We start from the raw sequence: 23,771 nt of genomic DNA, 5'->3' as shown, positions 1-23,771 counted from the left end.
GGGTCCTATTGGGGACTCTGATAGAAGGTTCAGCACCTTGGATAGCTCTGCCATTCCTTCTGCTCATATCGTTTCCATTAGGACTCACCAGACAACCAGCACCTCTAACAACTCTTCCATTGACCAGGGAATCAGCACACCAGACTTTGGTGGAGTCAGCTTGTATAGTAATACAATAGATCAGCTTTCACTCCAAGGATTGGACAATCAGCAGATTTATCTCACGGATGGTCCAACTACCCGAGCCACCACTGACAGCACAGCAAGCTCCAATTTGGACCCTTCACCCAAGGACTCTAGCACAGCTGGGTTGGTGTCCCACAGAGTTTCGGATCATAGCTACCAAGAGGCTGCAGACGCCAGTATAGATCCAGTAAGAGAGCAGACTAGGATTCCAGAGGTTAGTTCTGGGGAGAATATTAGACCTTGGGATTATACAGGCAATGAAATGCACTCACCTTTGCATGGTGTATCCTCCTGGGACAGAACTCCCCTGGCTGCCACTGAAATGATCCCAGAATCCCACACTGGATATTTGGAGAGGGAACCTCAGGAGTCCAGCACTACAGATGATGACCTCAGTCGCAGAATATCTGTTAATAGCACAGTTGAGTATGGGGACAAACGGCTGCCTCAGGCTATTATTATTGGGGTGAAAAAAGGAGGCACCAGAGCTTTGCTTGAAGCACTAAGAGCCCATCCTGATGTCAGGGCTGTTGGTGTTGAGCCCCACTTTTTCGACAGGAACTACGAAAAAGGGCTGGAGTGGTACCGGTAAGTAGCTTGAAATAATTCTATTGTGTTGTATTTTTTTTAAAGAAAATGATTTTTCTTGCTTAAAATGTATCAACATTTAAGTTGATAGGAATCACCATATACCCAATAGCAGCTTGGTAAGTGTAGTTATAACATACAAGTATCACCTGTCTTGTGAAGAGGAAGAGACAGATTAGTCTGGTTGCCTGGTTATTGCTCAGTCATTGTCATTCCAGATGTTCATTCTGACTGAGCAAGCTGACATGCACAATAATACACTCTATCTCTGGACTTGTGGTTGATTTAGCATCTCTAACAAACATTGATACACATTGATGCTTTTCCTTTTAATAGCTTGGTCTGTTGTAATGCTTAATACTATTGTCCTTAAGTTTTCGCCCCTTGTCCCACCAGCTGTTACCTTGACATATGAGGAGCTTGTGGCACCTAAAGAGTAAATCAAGAACATCAGTATATTTCTTACAGTCCATTGTATCTCACTGTCTACCTCTATATCAGTTTATTCTTGCATGCTGGAATTTAAATCATGTGAAAGTATTTGCTCCTGTGCAGGTACTTTTGGGAGCATTTTGTGGAGGCATATTTTTTTAACGTATGAATGCCAGCTGTCTTTATGGTAATTATCACATCTAGAAAACAGAGGCAGGGAAAGTTAGGCTACATCATAATATTATGGCAACAGAAGATATATACAGCATGTACATAAATATCACCTGCTACACTCCATAGAACTTGCTACTCTGCTGTTTCCAGAGAATTGCAATTCCTTGGCTGACATGACATGCTGGGACTTAATCTTCTAAAAGCTTCAGGGGAGTGTTTTTGGCAAAACATGAAATGTGAACAGGTGCAAAGGTATTACTACTAAAAAGACAAGCGCTTCATACTTCATTTTACACCAAATATTCCTGTTAAAGTGTAATGTAGCTCCATACATCCAACACTAAAAAATGTATTCTAGCCAGGTAGGCTCTACAATATTTTAACCCCTGTGCTCAGGTGGCTTACTGTGTCTCCTATCATGTTATAGGCTCCTTACAGTATTTAGTCCATGGTATCCCTTAAACTTTTAATTGTTGTATAAATCAAAAAGTAACATACCCAAAATGACATGAAAGCACCATACACGGTTATGCTTTGTCTGCTGAGCAAAGATGGAGCTGAAATGTACATTTTACTCCAAATAGGTAGCAGATTCACTGTGTACACTATATGACTGCCCGGAAATATAGTTCATTAATAAGTTATTACTGCAGCTTGACCTACTTAAGTGCTGACTTCATTTTGGTCAATAAAATAGCTTATATCTAAAAATCTATTTCTGGAGCCTAATGTATACAATATATATATCATGCTGTGTAATACTATTCTGTAAATCTAAATGCAGGGTACCAATAGTATTATTTTTTTGTCTGTCACTAAATGTATAGTTTTAAAGAAATGCTAATATTATTATTATGGATTTTTGATTAAACATAAAAATAAATATACACCTAAAAAAAAAAAAAGCAAACAGAGGTATTAAGGGCTGTGAAATCTGCTTGCTAACATGGGAAGGAGAAGACCTTGTTTGAAAGGAATAATATAATGTTCACCTGGTTTAATATGTGTAAAATGTGAGCACCAGTAAATCATATTTGATAATTGAATGCAAAGGAATGCACTATATCTCACTACAACTAATAAAGATAAAACACCTATAAATGTAGTGTAGTAATATTTCCCTTACACAACCTGCTTCAAAAGCAGTTCATGCAACAGTCTGAGATTGTATAAGCCAACTTCTGATAACTAGCACTTAGGGATCATTGTCTTTTCTTCATCCATTGAGAAGGGACCATTGTGTTGTCCGTGTGTCTTTACCAGGGTCTCAGCAATGGTGGGCTGAACTTTATCTTTTACATGAACAGCTTCTGAAATTGATTAGTAATTGGTTTGTGAGGGTTTTATCATCACACTATTACACAAGCCAGTTTTACTTCCAGCTATTGGTTATATTATTATTGTACTTTGTAAATGTGCCAGCTATGAGTGGGCAGATTGGCAGAAAACTGAAGTTCATATCATATAGTATGGGGTTCTCATGTAGTAATGTATAGAGAATAGTTCATATTCCTTATTTTATTTTAAATTACATATGCAATATGGGTTTTGTATGATTAAGTCTACAAGGTAATTGTTACAAACAAATTGTAACAAATAAAGTAAAAGTAACAAAGGTAATTACAGTTTCCACTAGTTTGAACCTTTACAGCACATAATCAATAGTGTAAAGTATAAAAGCAACTTTATGAGAATGACTTCATGCCACATTCATAAAGAATTCCCCTTTTTCTTTTATCCGAATTTCTTCAAGCCCTACACTTAGCATTTTGTATTTTACCACCTTGCTTGGCATACCAGAGAGATTTCTGTGGTTCTGACACTTAATACACTGAATAGATGAAACTGGTAGTGGTCTTTGTAGGTCTATAAAACAGGTGGACCAGTTGAGAGTAGACACATGGTGATTCCTTTTTTTTCCTTACGTATGTTATACTTTTCTCTGCCTTTTCAATCATTCCACAGAAACTCATTTTGTAAACTTTTCCTTTATTAATTAATTTAGATATTGCTGTATTGTACTTTTAGATATACTGATGAACATTGATGAGCACCTTCTTAAAATATGAACAGCTGATAATAAGACTTTTTCCATTTCATCAAATGCTTTGTACATATTTGAGCTGTGAGAATCCTTAAGAAGTTACCCCAGCAGCCAATCAGAATTTTTATATTATTCGTGCTCTGTGCACATTGCTTTGCCTTACCTAAGGCCATGAGTATTCGCTTGCTGTGCCAACTTGTGTTTTCAGTTTACTGGCACTTTATCTCAGAAGAAAACTCTTAAGGCTGCTTGCCATAACCAATGTTGCTGTATTTATCTAAATGGATGTTCTGGATGACAGCGCTGGGTGTTTATTAAAAAAAAAAAAAAAAAACAGATGAAAGCTTTTTGCTATGCTACTTTGGAAATGGCAAGTGGTCCATGGCCATTGAATTTAAGTATAAGATATTTATCAGTTTCCCGCTTTAGCAGCAAGACCTAGTAATGCATCTTCAAAAAGGCCCTGTGTGAAGTGCTCAGGAGATTTATATCTTGTAGTCAGCTAAGAGATAGCAGGGTGTATACTGTGCAGGCACTCTTGTAATTTGTCCATGACATAGTGTGCTCATAGGTAACCCTCTGCATGCCAATTAACTGATAAGATGTCCACCCGGGATGGTTTTTTAAGCTAGTAAAATCAGAGCAAAGTTTTATCAGACCACATATAGAGAAAAAAATCAGAAAACCAGTATTGTGGATGTTTTTTTATTTGCCAAAATAATGTTTACTGATCTCTCCAATCAGTAAGAGACTTTGGATGGAAAGAAGCTAAATAATTGTCCAAGTCTCTGTACTTGGTTGAAAATTGAAGTTAGATCAAACAAATCATTATCAATGTTTTACTGGGATGTATTAAAATGACAAGAATGTATGAAAGGTACCTTCTAAGGATTTATGATGATTGATATTACTTTCTGAGACCAGTTTCTGTTCTACCATGAACTGTTCTACCAGCCAAAATGATTAAAAGTTGAACTCCAATTCTTACATTATACAGGATCCTCTCTTGTACTATAAATAATTTCACTGGACACTGTGTCAGTCTCACAGTGTTCAGTCCTCCAGTTGAAACTCACCCATCAAAGCACTTGGATAATTGCAAAACTCCCTTCAACTCCCACCATTTCACTGTTTAATTGGGGCTCTGGGACCGATTCTGTGGTGCTTTCCATAGGCTATGTACAACACCCTGCTTGCCCCTTCTGCTTTTGATTCTAAAATATGGTATGCAGTTTAAATAGAAAGGTTCTATTTAAAATGTTGATGAAGGGGGAACCAACAAGGGCAGAAAAAAATTCAGCTTTACAACTTGCAAAGTATAGATGGCTACTGGTTGTGCCTATTGTTCACTATGGTTTTGCAGTCTGTCTTAGACTGTGAATTTTCTTACAGGATAGGAGAATGAGAATGGCCTCATCAGCATAATGCTGTTTTTCTTTGTCCCATCTTTAGGTTCTTAATGAAGCTATACTGCCTAACTGCACTGTAAATCAGTGACTTGCTATGCTGTCTAGTGGGGAAATCTTGAACAGTAGCTTAAAATTGAAACTTGGACACTGTGTGAACAATATTGTAAATCTGTTGGCAGGTAGGACAAGGAACAGTTTTCCCGGAGTTGTTGTCTTAAGTACTATATCCACAAACACAATGTTAAAAAATACTACACCTCTCTAACATACAAGTAAAAAGAGACCTGTAGGGAAGAAGTATGGTCATTGCTTGACTCTCAGGATACGAAAGTATTAAAGTATAAAAGTATAAAAGCTCTGGATAAAGTTTACCTATGTTCTTAAAGTAGATCTATACTGTAAAGTTTGGTGCCAAATTTAGGTCTGGGAACAAGTTACCACTATTGTATCTTAGACTCCCTGCAGTTGATCTTCCCCTTAGAACAAATGTAGCATGTCTTGTTCCATGCTATGTCTCTGATGGTCTCTTATCTAAATGGGGGTTTCTGTACAAGTGTTATTGACACAGGTCAAGTATACATGTTGACTTTCCCCATCTGCTTGTTGGTTCCAGGACAAAGAATTAGAATATATAAATACATTTGAATCCACATAAAATTAAGGCAAATCATTTTGGATGGCTGTTAGCAAAATAGGCTTCCATAGTCTGTAAATACAAGTGTTCTCTAATAAAATTTGATTCCAAGCATCAGCCTCAGATAATGAGTGAGATAGTGTATGGCCTGGGATTTGGAGAGTTACCATTAATGTATTAAAGTAATTTTTCAGATAAAGTTACGTAGACATGCTAGATGATTGTCGCATTGGTGTGCCAAATATCAAGCATGTGTCCAGTGGTCGCCCAACCTGACAGATTGATGATCGAGTGAGTGGGGATGACTGCTGTATTTTCCTGTAGAGAAGAGAACAGGTTGTCATTCACTCTTCCTCCCCCTCCCCTTCCTATAGAAGAGAACAGTACTGTGTGTACAGCGTTTGTTCTTTCTACTGTCACTGGAAATTATCACAAAAGTTCATTTCCAGCAACAGAAATCTGACACCTATCTGATGTCTGTACAGGGCTTAAGTATGAAAAGCCACGACAGATTCCTCATTTACTGCAAAGCTTATCAATGATGCTACAGCTGCAAAAAGTGTGACTAATTGACTTACAGTCTACTAAATCTGGGACCCAGCATTACACCGGCAGGATTGAAAAATCTGAATTTTGCCCATTTATAGACTTGTTTTGTACATTAACATTTTGCAGGAGATTGAAAAGTGGCTCAATTTGTGATTTCCTACTGAGTGAGCGACAGCCTAAAATGCGCACAAATCGGCTTGATTTCTTTCATGTAATAATATATATTCTTAATGATTTGGCTCGGCATAGTTACATTGTCTCAATCACATTTATACTCTGAAAAACCTCTATTATAAACAATGTTGAACACTGAATTGTTGGTTAGGTGGGAACTAAAAGAGTTCTGAAAAGAAGAAAAAAAAAAAGGAAAAGAACCCAGAGCAATTCATTCTCAGTGATGGTTGTTCTGAAAGTAATATGATTACACTAATATATTTAGCATGCAAAAACACCATTTACCTGGGTGGAGATAAGTGGAAGTCACACTGAGCTTGTATGGCCCATATTAAGCTTGCTTGATTGCTGAACTTTAAGGTTAGTGCAATTTCATTAGTGCTATCAATCTTTCTTTTACAGTAATACTAAACACTTGTAGAATTGCAATTAAACCATGAAATCATAACCCTAGAGTAAGGTTGTTAACTGCTGCACATGAAATTGGTGTTTTTTGTTTTAAAGAGTCTTGATTATTATCATTCACGTCTCTTAAAGTGAATAGCTAGTTTGTTCCATAAATGTTCTCTATCGTGGAATTAGGTTACCTGGTAACTGTATACAAACTACAATAAATGGGATCACTGGTATACTACAGTGATCCCAAGTATACCAGCCTCATAGATTGTATCAGGACATGGAGCAGAGGCTCCCGAAGAGAATCAGTAGGGGATCCCTTACATCAAAGTGGATTGCAAATACCCCCAAAGACAAAACATGAAGGTTCTCCCTTATGCTGATATTATTTAATTATTGATCAATGTATTTCTGTTTAGCAAACCTCCTCAATGTTAATTCTACTCTCAGTGCCTTGATGAAGCAGTATATCAGTGAAATGCGTCGGACACATTTACACCTATTAGGTTTTCATTTGTATGGGGCCCTGAATACCCCACATTTTGATGATAAACTTTAGGACTAACCTGCCATCTCTAATAGTGCTTTTGTGCTAGCCCTTGTATTTTAGAGTGTATATTAGAAAATCACTTCACCCAATTGTTGGCAAACAATTTTGGATTTTTTAATTTTATTGTATCATGAAATGAAATGTATGCGTTTTTCTTTGCTAAAAACCTTCTTTTTTATGGCTGCCATACAAAAAATAAATGATCTGGCAAAATGTATTCATTGATAACAGTGACCTCTTTGGCCACCCATGGGAATACTAAAATCAGATGGCTGTGCTGAGTTTTACTCGATCATTTATAGTTTTCTCAGGTTAATTCAGGAACCCGGGAGTGATGATACATACAGTATATAGGTGGTTATGCATAAGCCTGTCAAGTATAATTTGACAATTGCATGGATGTCTCAATGATTTTTATTGTTCAAAGTCCACTTGATTCTTTATTTTTGTTTTAAAAATATTTCCATTTGCAGGATCCTTATATTGTGAAATGCCATCTATAGTACAGAATTTGTTGTCACCACAAATCCTCCAAATCTTTTAGTAATTGAAGATATTTTAGACAGTTCTAAAAATTTAAAGAAGACAATAAAATTGTGTAATGACTAATAAAGATCAGATAGTTAAGCTGTAGACCAAATGCTCTTGCTACATATGGGTTGCCACATACCAATAATATGTCACCATAGGATTAATTTGTTCCCTGAAGAAGAGAACAAAATCTGTGAAACGTGTTGAGAATAGATTAGGCACTTTTGTATGAGAACATGTTGAGAAGGGATTGTTTATACTCTAAGTATAATGGTTAAAATGATACAGGTCTGCACTTGTTACCTTTGTTTGAGGGCATATTGGTATATGTATATATGTATATTGGTATATGGCTTATCTTCTGAAACCTTATATGGTCACAATGCACCACTTTGTAGAATGAGAATTTACATTTAGGTGATTGTATACTATTTTTAAAGTGTGCTTTAAGAAATATACATTTACTATTTAAGTATACTTGCTGTGAAAATCAATTATTCAGCCATTGGACAAAGAAATTCTTCCTATTCACAATCTTTGTAATGGACAGATATATCTTTAATCCTTTACCAATGTAGATTATATTTACATTGTCTGGAGGTATAGGTAATCATATAGGTAATACATTCATTTATTGTTATGTATGTTCCCTTGCAATACCAGGATCCTATATTCCATATGCACTGGATCTGGAGATGCATGGAGACTGAAAGTGTTTTTTTCTGTGTATCACAAATTTCCCCCACTACCCTAAAACAGTGATAGGTAATTGCTATAAATGAAAGGCCTTCAAGTGTATATGTCTCTGTGTTCACTTGCTAGGACCAGGACCAAAGGTTAATTAAAAGTACCCTTTAAAGTGGTTGAAGTTTTATTTATATCAAACTAGAGGAGTCAAAATACCAGATCTCACCAGTAGCTGGTACTGTAGGGAAGTTCTAGGATTACCGTTCATGGTACCAGTAAATGAATGAAACAGAGCACTTTTCTGATAACAAGTAATCTACAATCATGTGCAAACTATAGCATAATATTCACTACTTTAGTAGCCCAACAAGAGGTGTTTAATGCCACACAGATTCTATTTCCTTAAATAGGAAATAAATCACCTTTAAAACGGACGTTAGAGCTACAAATAACCCCAATGCCATATCCTACTTTGGGCCAAGCAAGGTTTTGACATTTTATGGAGAGGCAGTGGGCTAAACATTGCATGCGTATTGTAAGCTCTTCGGGTCCTTTCCCCTTCCTGTGTCACTCCCAGTATCAGTCTGTCATTTGCAACCCCTATTTAATGTACAGCGCTGCGTAATATGTTGGTGCTAAAAAAAATTATTAACTTAAAATGGAAAATCTGCCTTGCTGGGTTTCTATGAACAAATATCTGATCTTGGATTTAGTAAAACTTTACATATTCCTGTTATATTTAATTGGCCCACCACTACTCAGGAATATTTAAATTAAAAGCAAACAACAAATGAACATAACATCTCAAACAATTGGATGATCTCTCCTCTGCTAAGTAAAACTCTCCGCTCAGCATTTTCTTTCCCCTGTAGCATAATTGTAATAAACGCTGCACAAAACATGAGGGTGATAGTACTGTGAGCTGAGACTTTCTAATATCCAGCTGCCTATATGAAGGTACTCAATGATTTCCTCAAGTGAATTCCCGGAATTATAGAATTAAGCAGAGACACGGACAATAGATACACAATAGATTTTCCCTATCACAGCCACGACTCAGCACAAAATTTCTGCCTAATTTCCAAATCTAATTGTTTGGGAATCCAGCCAGTATTATGCGATATAAACTGTATGTAATGCAGGGAATAAAATAGTTGAGATTCATATTTTTGTTTCTGTTTATGATCATTCTGATTATTCCGGTGGATGCAGGCTGATGTTTAAACTGGATTTCAAAGAAAAATAAAAACGTGCGCCTCTATATAGTAACCCAAGCTATCCAATATCCAAAAGTGGGACCCCTATGCAGCAAATGGATTTTCCACAGCATTAGATCAGGTAGCCATGCAGGTGTAAGGCCCTGATCAGCACCAGTCCCCACCAGACACCAGTCCCCCAAACTAACACCACAGTCCTCACCTTTAGTAAGCCCTAGCTCAGCCTCGGGAGACTGGTTGTGTCCCCCAGCACTTGGTTGCCCCCGGGACTTACTTCGCAAGGGATGGTGTCTGGGAATGGGCCAACAGATAAAGCAGTACCAAGATTCCAACAGAGCCAAGTCCAGAATACAGAGCAGAGGTCATACACAGAATATCTGTCCACTAAACGAAGTACAAGGATAAAACACAAACAGAGTCGGGGTCACAAAGGTCAGGTCGGTCCAGGCAGCATAAACTGGCAATGTCAGAAACAGGCAAAGTCAGCAACAGTAAATCAGACGATAAATCTCCAGCACAGATTAGCCCAGCTAAACGCTACAACAGGCACTGGTAACTGGGAGCGGAGAGGCTATAAAATCCCAGCAGCCAATAGCAAGGCAGGACTGAATCAGGAGCTAATCGCCTCTGAAATCCCCATCAGCTGTGCACAACCTCACAGAGGGGTGCTGGGGATGCCAAAATATATCAGGCTGCACGGCTACAGGGAAGCAGGGGCTGCTATCTTAGTTCCCCTGGCTGCTGCAAATGACATCACTGAACAGAATAATCAGTGTTTTATACTGCGATGGCGTACAGCACAGAGTCACCGAACAAATGAGAATCTCTTAACAGCAGGTAAACTCTATACCATGGATCCCTGCTCTAAGAAATTTAAAGACTGTAAAAGGATCCTTTGGTTAAGTAACAAACAAGACTTTAACTAATATGGTAATTCCTTCTGAAAAGTAGGTTTGACTAAGGTGCAAAGAAAAGGTGCCCAAACATATGGTCAAGCTACTGTGTATAAAAGCCTAAATCAAGTCAAAAATGGAACCGATGCCTTGTTGCCCTGTGCTCAACAGATAAAGCAGTTAAGGCATCCAGTATGCAATGAGTGATGTGTATACCAGGGCCATGGAGTGGGAAGCTAATATTACCTACCTGGAGTCCAATTGGCAAAATTCTACCAACTCCAACTTCACAGCCCTGGTATATATAACCCAGGTCAAAACAGAGCTTCAGAAAGTCTGGTCATTCCTAAATGGACGACTTATTGATTTTAAGGCCTCAAAGGGAAAAACAAAGCTCTAACATCAGCTAAATTTAATTCTGGTTGGGTTTATTAATAATAATATTATTATTAATATTATTATTAATAATAAACAGGATTTATATAACGCCAATATATTATTGTGCTGTACATTAAATAGGGATTGCAAATGGCAGACTAATACAGACAGTGATACAGGAGGAGAGGACCCTGCCCCGAAGAGCTTGCAATCTAGTAGGAGGGGGAATTTCACACACAATAGGATGGGAGATAGAAAGGAGAAGTAGAGAGGCACTGGTGAAGTAAGTAACATTGAGTCAGAGTTGGGCTGGAGAGGGGTTACAAAGACACTTCCCTAAATAGTAGACAATGGGCCTGATTTAATAAAGATCCCTTAGAGTGTAGAAGAAAAACTATCATGGGAGAACCTAGATGATCCAACATACATGGAATGGATCTCATCCAGAATTGAAAACATTTGCTAACCAATAATAAATATATATAATGAAATCCATTCCAGGTTTGCTGGATCACTCGTGTTCTCTGATGATATTCTTTCCCAGTCTTGGAGATCTTTAACTAATCAGGCCCAATGCCTAAAGTTATTTAATATGGTTTTCACATTTTTTCATAGTCCTGACTTTTAGAATAGCCACCAGAGGGAGCCATTAGTAGCCTAGTGCTATTATTCTTCTTCTTGCCTAAGAGCAGCTGAGATCAGCCACATACAAGGTAACTGGTTGATGTGAATTCTTTGAAAATCAGTAAAACGTAATCATCGTGCAGCAATGCAAACCAATAATCAGAGTTGGGCTATGTAACATCTATAATAAGCTGCCCTGGGTTCTTGTGTACAACATGATTCTTAAAACAATACCACATGCTGCTAAGACTGTTTAAATCAAGCTGATCTCTTTTACATGGCTAGGAAATAAAAACATGGGAAAAGCTTTATTTTTTTCAAGTATCCAATTCTTTTCCTTATTTTATAACAAGCTGCATTTGTCATCCTGTGTATTATTTAGATTTGAAAGAGGCGCAGAAAGTCGACATGCAGATTTATGCATAGACATTCCTATGAAAATAGAGCAGAGTTGTGTCTGCCCCAGGCTGATTTTGTTAAGTACCGTGTACTTCTGTCTGATCAGACTGTGACTCTCCCTTCCTCGGTACTTTGCGTTTCACAGACATATCACTGACAAACCAGAGGAAACTCTGAATGATGTAATACAATCAACACGCTCTTATACTTATCTATATTTGTACAACGGCAGGTATAGAGACAGATGTGTTCAAGCCAAGATTGCTCAGCAGTCAATAGATTCAAAAAGTACTTGTCGGCATGATGAAGACTTCATGCGGCTCGCTCCTGTACTATAAGCAAGACATGAATTTCTGTGGACAGCTAAGAAACCAATTAAATCGTACATGCTTGCAGATCACATCAGAATCAGACTAGGAAAAAGGGGAAAAAATTACAGACAGCGTGTTCTTCTCTGGTACAGTAATTAAAGTGCACTATTTTCTTGTTAAACAAATAGAAAAGTCATTTATGAAAAAAAAAGAACCATCTATGCTTTTAAGTTGTAAGGGGTTATCTAAAAGGCATTTCAGATCATTTGACCCTTAATAACTTCCACTTAGAGGAGAGGAATATAACAAAAAATATTTTAGGAACAGACAAATCACCAAATAAAGGACAAAGTGGGCTTTGCCTAATTTATGTATAACTTGTTAACTTTTTATAAAAAAATTCTAAAATACCAATACAAAAAGTTTAGCAATACCGCTCTATATACTATAAAAAATGCTTCCTACACTACTCCATCAGAGGAATGATCGACCCATTCTGAATGCAGAAATGATCTTCTGATCATTTACAGTGAATGTTTATGTTGAGGCTGAGTTCCACTCAGTTTGCAGGTTGCCCTATGATAATATATACAATTATTTTAGGAAGTTTGTCCCCTGTTGAAATAAATTGAACCATGCTTTATAATGTTTTTCTTGCCTTCCTCTTGGTCATCTGTGCATATAGGTTTTTATCTAGATTGTTATTTCTCAACCAGGGTTCCGTGAAACTTTAGGGTTCCTCGAGAGCAGGCATGTCCAAAGTCCGGCCCAGGGGCCAATTGTGGCCCGTGTTCAGATTTCTACAGGCCCGCAGCCTCTGTCATAAAATCCATAATATGCGGCCCACCAGCACTGTTGACCACAGTATAAAATACACTCGTACAAAAAAGCTATTTTATATTTCATTAGGGTGGATCAACCACCTTGCAATTATCAGTCAGCACGTACTCAGGGTTAGTGTGGGTGTGGTCTGGGCCGGTCCTGCACAGTACATGGCCACACTAACCCTGAGTACATGCTGAATGGTCGGCCCCCACACATTTTCACCTCATCAAATCTGGCCCTCTTTGCAAAAAGTTTGGACACCCCTGCTCCAGAGATTAATAGGGCTTCCTTGAGCAATTAGTTCCTCTCAGGTCAGTTACTACTGACTTAAATTATCTTTTTGGCTATCTGTAAAGCCGCATACACACCTGCAAGTATTGTCTTTCACGATCCTTTCCAACAACAAAAGACTGAAAGATGCATGAACGAGTGCTGTACGCACAGCACCGTTCTGCTCTATGGAGAGGGGAGGGGGAGAACGATGGAGCAACATCCTGCTGCGTGCTCTCCCGCTTTTCTTGCATTGTGATCGTCTGTTGACCATCGTTTGTGGATCCGCCAGGACAATGGACGACGGGCGCTGTACACACGCCAGATTCTTGTCCGATATCGGCCCTGACATGATTTTCGGGCGAGAACCATTGGACGTGTTTAAGAGTTTCATTGTTGCAATGGCCAAAATTATTCTTCCCACTGTGGGCTGTAGACATATAAATGATAAAGATTAAATAAGTAATGCATATCTCATAAGGTCAACTATTGCTAACACATAATTAATATTAGTGTAATTATCTAGAAGACTCCTTCACTCTAAATAGGTAAACAGCTATCATTGCAAAATTGGATGTGATTTAAAAACAACGTGTATACATAATAGCTCCTAGAAAAATGTGGATTCAGGATATTGCACGTGAACTGATATTACCTTGGTTAGCAAGGTAAAAAACAACTGGGAGTCCTTTAACTATATAGAGCAGGTCTGTTGTGTACATTACCAATGGCCTTGCACTAAATTGTACTAATGTAAAGGCTGTGACATATACAGTGCACAGCTTTTCCCATTGGTAGTTGTCACAGGTTTGCCCAACCCCTGAGGACCTCTAGTCACCAGAAATACTGACTTCTAGTTTGGACCTCTGTGCCAGGGCTTTTTGGTCACATAAAAGCCATATATGTTTATTAGGATGCAAAACCTACTTGAAGCAGTCCAAATGCAGGTAATCAGGTCAACTGCAGGTCATATTCCACCTGCCAATTAATTCTGAATGATCTCAAAAACATCTAAGACTGATGTAAAAATGTTCCCATTAACACAAGCCTAAAACTTATTGTTATGGTCTTTAACAATATCTATTGTAAATTAGACCTTTAATTTTTAATAGACAAAAAATAGTTTTTTTGTAATTCTTGGGATTAGACTTGCTTCTTTATTATTAAAGTCATAAAACTACATATAAATATATGAATACACACAGGATGAAAACTCTACTTTGTAATTTCCCTGCAGAACAAATAGCATGATCAGCCTAATAAAGAAAGTAGAAAAACAACAGGTCTACAGCAGGATCAACAGGTATTAAAACTGTTACAAGGGGAACTCAGGTAAACAAAATGTGCTGTTAATGTTAATGACAGACTATGTCATGTATGTACTTTTATTTCTTCTATACCATAACTTGTAATTCGTATATAAGCTTCATGGGGTAAAGTGGCCTATATCCTGCTGAAACATTGGTGAGCAATAAAAGTTTTGTTTAAGTCAACAATACTTCTTCAAGCTGTTCTCTGAATCGGTATAACAAGATACATATTTCCAAAAGATAATGAGATCAACTGTGAACATTTGTTGGAATAAGTTCTACCCATCAACCTATCAAAATAAATTGCTCAGATAAGAAAGAATATAGTAGGAAACAAATGTATATTTTGTTATTTTATAAACTATATATATATATATATATATATATATATATATATCTGTGATGAGATACCGAAATGTCACAAGTGCAAAGGCAAGCCCAATTATTCTTTTATAAGATCCAGATCAACATTAGCAGAATCAGCTCTGGATTTGATAAAATATGCTCTGTGTCTAACTAAGCTAAGGGAGAAACAGATAATTGCAGGTGGAAAGTCAATTTCTACTGTATGGCAGCCTTTCCCAAATAAGAGGAACCTTTGGAACCCTCAGGAATTCTCAAAAAAGTTTTTAGTTCTTAGTGACTGCTAAAACTTAAATATGGAGCTAATGGTATGTCATGAATATTGGTAAGTGATCAGCAGAAGAAGAGAATGAGGAATTTGACATACTATTAGTATTTATCACTCATGGCGGATCAAAAAAAAAAATCTAAACACAAAATAACTATTAGCAGTAATCATAAAATCTGTGGTTGGTGCCTTTATACATTGGTGATCAATGAGAAATTGCCACCCTTACAGACATCTGTAAAGACATCCTGTGATGTTGGCCCAAATCTGTTCAAGCACAGATCAGAGGGGTCAATCTACAGCAGCTCGAGGATCTCTGGAGGAACCCTCAGGCCCTGCAGAACCCTGGACTCCCAAAAGGGAATAGATATTGGGAATGATTTGGTAAAGGGTTATAGGCTGTTAAAGGGACATATGTGAATGTATTTTCCCCCGACTTCAGTTGCAGTAGATAGTGGCACAGTTCTGAAAGCAACAGGCCACCTCTAGTTTTGTGGTTTCTTTTCCTTCTTTTGCGATAAAATCACACCTCATCCACAATTGCTCAACAAAGTGGTTGTCAAACACTGTTTACACCCCTGCAGAGGCTAGGGATCTACTTTGGATTTTTAAAAAATGGGCTTCCGGAAAGTTACTCTCTTTTCTTCAGTTTCAAGTTCAATTTGGAGCCTACAGTAACAGGGCCACATTAATGTGCAGATTAGAGCCATAATCGGTAATAAAAACCTATTGGAGCATGTTACTCTTTTGCTTCCCATTTTAGCACCTCCACATATATCATTAAATGGTAACATAGGCTGATGTGAATCTACATTTTGCTAGCATTATCACTGTGTTAGGGACTCATCAAGACGTGTAAAGATTATACGCTTTACACCTTCAGAAATACCACTTGTCTGCAGAAAGTCTTTCTAAACTCACTAGTAATTCATCAAGTAAAGAATGTGACCTTCCATCCTCCCCTTTTATTCTATTTTTTGTTATAAAAAATATAGACTTAAGTATATGGCTGGAATGAAGCTAAAATAAAATAGGATACATACAATGGAACAAGTCAACATCTGTGATCGTCGTCAACTCACACAGTCAGGTCATAACTAGCAAAGACTATTATTGACTCGATACAAAAGTGTTTGTTCCCCTTTTTTGTATGATAAGCAAAGGATTTGTGTTGGGTGGAGAACAGGCTGAGGCTGAGATGCTCAGGTAGCTCCAACAGATCCCCAGGTGGTCTTAGTTAAAGGAGCTTTCTCAGGAGACTTTCCAGATTCCAAGCTTGAACCTGAATAATTATATGTATATGTTTCATTGGACCATACATTCTAAGAGTCCAAAGAAAAAATGGAAATGGTCACATGTTACCTAAAATAGATGTAAAACCAATCAAATTCTCAATGTCATTTCAATTTGATCCTGACTGCTGTTCCCCAATTGTGCTACTGTATTTTCTCCTTGTTGTCTACATGACTTATTGAGATCACAGATGTGGCCTGTTGTATTCATATTCAATAAACCGGTCCATGCCAATGATGTGCAGCCCGTGCTTATGGATTGGAAATGGCTGACATAAACTGGACAATGTTAACAGAATTAAAATGCACAAAACCTATGAACGGTGTCCCTGCTAGAGAGATTCACCCCTTTGTTTGTACTGATAGCTACTCCTTTGCCCAGGCTAATTTTTTCATCCACTGATCAATGGATTCAGCTATGGAAAAACTTGTGAGGTCTATTTATAAAGCAGTGAGCCTGATATTCTCTCTGGTGGAGAACTAATTACTGCTATTGAAACACATGACAAATTCCCCTCCAGTGAATGTTTCAGTGAATGTCAGATTCAAAACTTTTTAAATAGACCTATTTGTGTTCTTTGACTTCATTTCCTAATGACACTGTTTATGAAATCCAGTTGACGCAGCATGAGTGGTAACAAAAATAGAAAACAAAAATAAAATAATAGTTTTATTATTAATAAAAAATAAAAAATAAAATAATGACTGTAAAATACAATAAAACAAAATAACTATAATTGATGTAATAATAAATAAAATATTACACTTAATAAAACTGATATGATAATATTATAACTAAATAATAAACAACAATAATAAAAATAAAATAGCAATAATTGTATTATTGATGAACAAAAACATAATACAATATTAAAATACTGTAAAATAACAAATAAAAAAACCAAAAAAACAAAATCTGGAATAATAATAAATAAAAATGATAATACTATTACTAAATAAATAATAACACTTAAATAAAATGACATTTTAAACACAGTATTTAAATCCTGAATTAAAAAATAAAATGACATGCACTACAGAAAAAAATATCCAATCCTTCTTAGCCTGTGCAAGTTTTTTAAATAGTCACATTATGTTTAGCATTTCCCTTTTTTGTGAGTGTCTGATTCTAACATCACCAGAGGAAAAGCTTCAGCTCACAATAATAAAAAAGGCTTTGATATTAGATATCATCATACATAATTCCATAATCCAGCGAAGAAATGCTGCTTCCGATAATTCTTCTGTTCAAACACTGACTTTGCATGCCGAATGTCTATCGCTGTATTTTTCTGATTAACGGCGGCCTTTCATAGGACTTGGCAAAATACTTCATAATTAAAGTAGACCTATCCTTCAAAATTGAAAAATCTGGAAATAATACTACACCATGGAATACATTCTGTTATTTCTAGTTCCTAATCTTAGGAAAATTGCCTGTTGTAAAATTCTTCCTTAGCTATCTTGTATATGAGATACTAAGGTAAGAGCAGATACATTAATTGTAAATAACCCTTCAGGGCCAACTATTGGTGCATGATGAGAATTTTTAAAGGTTGCTACAGGCACAATGAACGTATTCTATAAAACTAAATGCGAAAGCGGTAATAACAAACTGATAGTGAAGGGCCAAGTACACAATTGTAGGCGAAGATTTGTCTTATAATAATTGTTCAAATTCCAATTTCATTACTTTTGATAAAGCTTCCTTGCCTTTTCTCCTTTTGATTGGTGAAGTCTTCTGTATCACCAGATGGGACCGATTACTGTAGTTATTTGTGACGTGCCTATAGAACTAGAAGGGGACAATAAGGAGTCCGGTCACCTAGAACATAACAAGCAGGCTGGGGTGACTGGTCTTCAGGACACCGAGTTCTACCCCATAGCCAATGGAGGGGTATTTGTAGCAAACATTTTACTGGAATGTTATTCTGAGAAATGGACACACAATTATAGGGGCGAATTTGCCCACTTTATCACTTTTCTTATGTGCTTGGAGTCTTCTTTACCCTGTGGGCTACATCTGCATGAGTAACAGACACCCTGGACAGGTAGGCTATGTTCCAACTTGCACCAGAGTTTCAAATTATAAGGGGTTCTTTGCAAATCAATACAAAATACTGTTCACATAGCAAAGTGAATAATAAATGAGACAAAGCTCTGCTGACGTCAGCTACCCAATAATGTGCAAAGACTATTTTTTTAGATTTCTTTCATCTGATTGGATTTTCTGTGCAAAACGAACACTCACCACATTTACTAAAGTGACATATCCATTGTAGTCTGATAATTCACCTTGGTGGGTGAACAACCTAAATTCCTTCACTGATTCACCTTCAATTTCTGCCATTGACACATCCACTTGAATGCACAAACAGTATATTATCAGGAATTTCTTACCTTATCCTCAAAATGAATATGCTGATCCCATCACAACATCTATATATACATGAGTGCCAGCTATTAGAATAAAACATTATTACCATTTGTTGTTACTATATTTAATTCAATGGTGTTAAATAATTCAGCAGCAACCCTGGGAGGTCTTGATGAGGAATAGATTTGAGGATGACAATGTAAAGTGTTTTACAAGTACAGATACATGTTGTGTGTGTGTTTTTTTAACACACGTGTGTTTTATTTGATTTGGACATACAGCCATTGGCAGCCAACAAAGCCAAACAGCCAACAAACACTTGCAATGGTTTTGTATAGGGGGTGTAGAATTGAGGTAAATGACCACATAGGTTTATCCCAAATACCTTCCTTGTTTTACCAAGCCACAGCCAGGAGAAGCTTCATGGAGGAAGGACAAGTCCAGTTGTGAACTTGTTGCGCTGCACTGCATGAAGCATGCTAATAGCAAGAAAAAGTGATAAAAAAAGTGTGCTTCTTCTTGCAGGGGATGGGGCCTGTAAGTGTTTTTTAACTGCATGCTTAGCCATGCTCCAAACCTCTTCCATTCAACCAAATGGAAATGGGTGGGAATAGTTTTTTTCATTTGCACCTGGTTGTGCTTGCATTGCGATTTGCACTGGAGTTGCACCATGGTTCCTGGAGGTGACATCTTGTTTTTAGTTATCCAATTGCTTCCTCCTCTAAATGATGAACTGCACTATTACCACAAATGCAAGGCATGCAAATGTTTGTTGCTCTTGGAAGCATAGCAGTCTTGAGTATGCAGCTTGTTACCTGGATTTTAGTTTTAAAATTTAAGATGCTTTGAAACGATTCTTCAATATTCAGCCCACCTTGGTGGTTGTTTAAGTCCCTCTCTACCTTCCTATCTCTTTGAAGGACTTAAAAGGTGAGATCTTCCAGCTGGAGATACCCACCTATCCCCCAGCAACCACAGACTCTCACTTCTCTTGCTGCAGTCAGATGAACCTACTTCCCTAATGGAACATGAATGAAAGACTGTGAGAGTAAAACACCTTTGTCACAGTAACATCTAAAGATGGGCTGACTTTCATCTTATCAAAGCACTTGTTATTTTTTTTTCTTCTTCTGACCCTTACACTATCCAGCTATCATGCTGCTTATTTCCATCGCTTCTAAAAAAGAAAATATAACACTGAACATAATATTATATTGCTCCGATCACACCACTTATTTTTGGGCCCGTAAAGGTTTACGCTGTTGAACTCACTACATTGTTTTGATTTATTGATTTGCCATTTGTTCCTCCAAAATATTTCTCTTATTGATTTTCTACCAAATTTCTGAAAATGTCCATGAATAGTCTTCTACTTCTAATGGATAAAATGTAGATTTTTGGAAGGTATGTGACAGAGGAACCATCAATGTTCCTGTAGCTCTGATTTGGGGGGCTTTGGTCAAATGGGTGGTTTGGCCACTGTCCACCAGACCTCAAATGCCCCAAAGTCCTGGTTATCATTCAATCGGAGCAGTTGAGATCCATATTTGTTCAGGTGATTAGTTGCAGTGCAGTTTTTGGTTGGGGGCAGTCTGCCACACAAACTACAGACTTCCAGTCTTGGTATTATTATCTCCTGTTTTTATAACAGAGACATATTACTCAGTGTTCTACATAACCACAAACTTCCAGTCATCCAGGTATTATCTTCTGTTTTTATAACAGACATATTACTCCATGTTCTACATACAACTAAGGCATAGACATGGACGTCTAGTAATGGACATCCAACTAAGGTCCTTTTCATAGCTGCAATGGAAAACTGCACAGTCTTCTTCTCCCAGGTGCATAGGTGTCTGGAATGGCACTGCACAATTTTTAATACATTTGCACATGATTGTGGCTGTGGTTGTAGTGTGGTTTTTACAAAGGCAACCATGCAGCCAAAAGCACTTTGTTCAACCAATCCACAATCTGCTGCCTTAAGCTACGTACACACTTCCAGTTATTATCGTTGGAAAACGAACGACGAACGATCCTGCACGATATCTACGAACGATCGTATAGCACCAATCCAGCACATAGAGATAACGACACGATCGTTCGTAGATATTGTACACACAATAGATACGATCGTTTGAGCGACGGAGGAACTATGTGCACGACAGGAAAGTGAACGAACGTTCGTTCATTACGCATGCTCAGANCATGGACGATCAACGAACGATCGTACACACGAACAATGTTCAACGATCGTCGTCCAATCCGATCCGCCGGTCCGGTCGTTCGTTTCCAACGACTTTCCTCGTTCGTCGGCGTCGTTGGTTACTTTTTTTACGAACGTTTTTTGCCCAATCGATCGTTCGTCGTTCGTTTTGAACGATAAAAATTGGAAGTGTGTACGCACCTTTAGTTTCCAACTGCCTTCGTTATCAGAACAGTGGGGTTTACTATGGATTGGAAACAACCCTCAGATGGACTCACAATCTAATGTCGATATCATAGTCTAAGGCCAGTTTCAGTGTAACAACACCATTGTACTAGTATGTTTTTGGTATCAGCAAACATGAGGAGAACAAACTCATGAAGGTAGGGCCCTTGGCAAGATTCAGACCTGGGACCCTAGTGCTGCAAGACCTGGGTGTTAGCCACAGGACTACCATGCCACCCATTGAATGCCTGCAAATGCTGTTGAAAGTTTTCAGACTTCTAGTGGTTAAAATGGGCTCCTGGGGCGTAGTTAGCCATATCGTTGACAAACACCCCAAAACTTCTCTTGTTGTGGGCTTTATCTCTATAATGGGAACCTTTATTGTTGTTTATGTAGAGTCCAGCAAGTTCTTCACCATTACTGAAGCAGAAAACAGTACAGTGTACAATGCAAGGAACTTCTTGTGGGATCCTCAGCCCCTTTGGGCAAATATATATATATTTATGTGGGCAGACATGTGAACTCTTCCCTTCTTGAAATGTTCAGATTTTAAATTTCAAAGTAATGCACCTTCCTCCTCTCCTTCTGAATATTTGTTGTGGTTCAGCAAATGTTTGCCTCTTCTTACAAAATATGCCACTTTTATCTAAAAAAGATCACTTCATCATTTTTCCGGTACACCAGTTAGCTGCTTTTTAAATGTGCTGGAAAAGGCTTGAAGTATAATAAAATCTTCTATGAATGTTAGTATTTCAAGCAAAGTGATTGGCTGCAGCAAGAAAAAAACACAAAAAACACACGATACAGCAAGCATATAAAAACATATAAAACTAAAAATACAATAAATCTGAACTCCAGATGGATAAAACAAACACAAATTAACACATCCCTATATTTTGTAATACATTGTTACATGCATTTTTAATGCAATCAATGTGAGTACCTTGGTTTGGTATCAGCCTCTTTTAGCACCAGATGGAGAAGAGAGATGAAGAAGCAGCACAAACAGCCACTCAGTGATCATGTGCACTTATTGTGTGCTGCTTTGTCTTTCACTGTCCAGGAAAAGATGGATGAGGGACTAGACCTGAAAGTGTTACTTAATTGCTGCAGGGAAAATAAAATTTTCAGTCCTGCCAGATAGGCCAGTGCTATATGGCAGAACTGTGTAAATCTTAGGACTGCCTATACATAAATGCAATCCTTTGGCAGGTAAAGCTTCTCCTTTATATGTATATATATTGAGCTATTGTCTGGAGTGAAAGCGGATGTTTAATCTGATTATAATTTGCCCCCCCCCACTAAATTACCAGGCTAATAACATTTTATTACATACCTTTCTATAGACCATGTGATGTCACTACTGGGTCTGTTTGCTTCTCTTTTCAATGCAGGAAGATCATGGGGCTGTACATAGACTGCATTGGTTAATGTATTTGATGCCGTACGCCCATGATTGAAAGGTGGAGCCATAGACTGGGGAAGGAGAGGCTAGACGAGGATGGGCGTTGTCCAACCAGGAAATGAGGCGGGCTCTATCTTATTTGCTGCAGCTTCTAATGCATTGTGATAAGCTTAGAGTAAGAAATTTCAATACAGAAAAGAAGCTGCTACAACTGCAAGACTGACAGTAAGGCTGGAGGTCATCTGTAATACTTATTTCTAGGAAATGTGCAGGTAGTATGTGCTCACTGAAAATACAATTTAGTCATTCTGCATTTCTGAGTTCTTTATACCTGTGCCTCTGCAGTATGTTTCAATATTATATTCCTATACACTGTATGTCTGCAGTTATGAAGACATCTTTTGTAGGAATTGAGCTGACTGTATCGGTGTATAAAAGCGGCAATATTCCATAACTAACTGGCAATTTATAGAGTTGTGTTATGTCCCTGTATCCGGGAAATACTTACATGTGTAATTGTGTTGCTGTGTGGATGCAAATACCTTTATAAATCTCTAATATTTGCTACCATTGTGGCTGATAAAGTGTGCCCATTGTCAGCCCGAAAATGGAACATTTAAAAAAAAAAAAAAAAGAAAAGTTACCAACAGAGAAAGAAGAAATTCAAGAAGATTTAAAAAAACACATAAAAGAAGACATAATATCATTTTGGCAATGAACTCAAGAAAATGCAAATGTATTTCAAAATGTATTGTAAACCAGAATAATGCATTAAGAGGAAGGAGAGCCCATTCATTGAAGTCTCCATATACTGAGCACTGAGAATCGGAGAATAGGGGGCTGGAAGCAGAAGAATGGCTGGATGTGGGGAGATTTGTTACATGAACACAATCTTGGACTGGAGGATGAAGATAAAAAGAACAAGGGGATGGAGATGAGAGATTATTACTAGATATACTCCTATGTTTATTAACTAGGTATGCATTGTATACATTGATCATTGTATTGTATGATTACATACACCAATCAAGTATACAGCTAATCACCGAATGAT

General features: G+C 37.6%; 1 protein-coding gene across 1 annotated transcript in view; it reads left to right on the top strand.

Annotated features, from left to right (window-relative positions):
- LOC140336012 (uncharacterized) overlaps window positions 1-23,771 on the top strand; it is a 145,377-nt gene that overhangs the window by 1,610 nt on the left and 119,996 nt on the right. Inside the window, exon 2 of the mRNA XM_072419067.1 lies at window positions 7-774. Coding sequence (XP_072275168.1) covers window positions 7-774 — 768 coding nt within the window. The remainder of the gene's footprint in view (window positions 1-6; window positions 775-23,771) is intronic.

This window comes from Pyxicephalus adspersus, chromosome 7, assembly GCF_032062135.1.
Source record: "Pyxicephalus adspersus chromosome 7, UCB_Pads_2.0, whole genome shotgun sequence".
Lineage (NCBI taxonomy): Eukaryota > Metazoa > Chordata > Amphibia > Anura > Pyxicephalidae > Pyxicephalus > Pyxicephalus adspersus.
The sequence above is the reverse complement of the archived record's forward strand: the minus strand, read 5'-3'. Positions and strand labels throughout refer to the sequence as shown.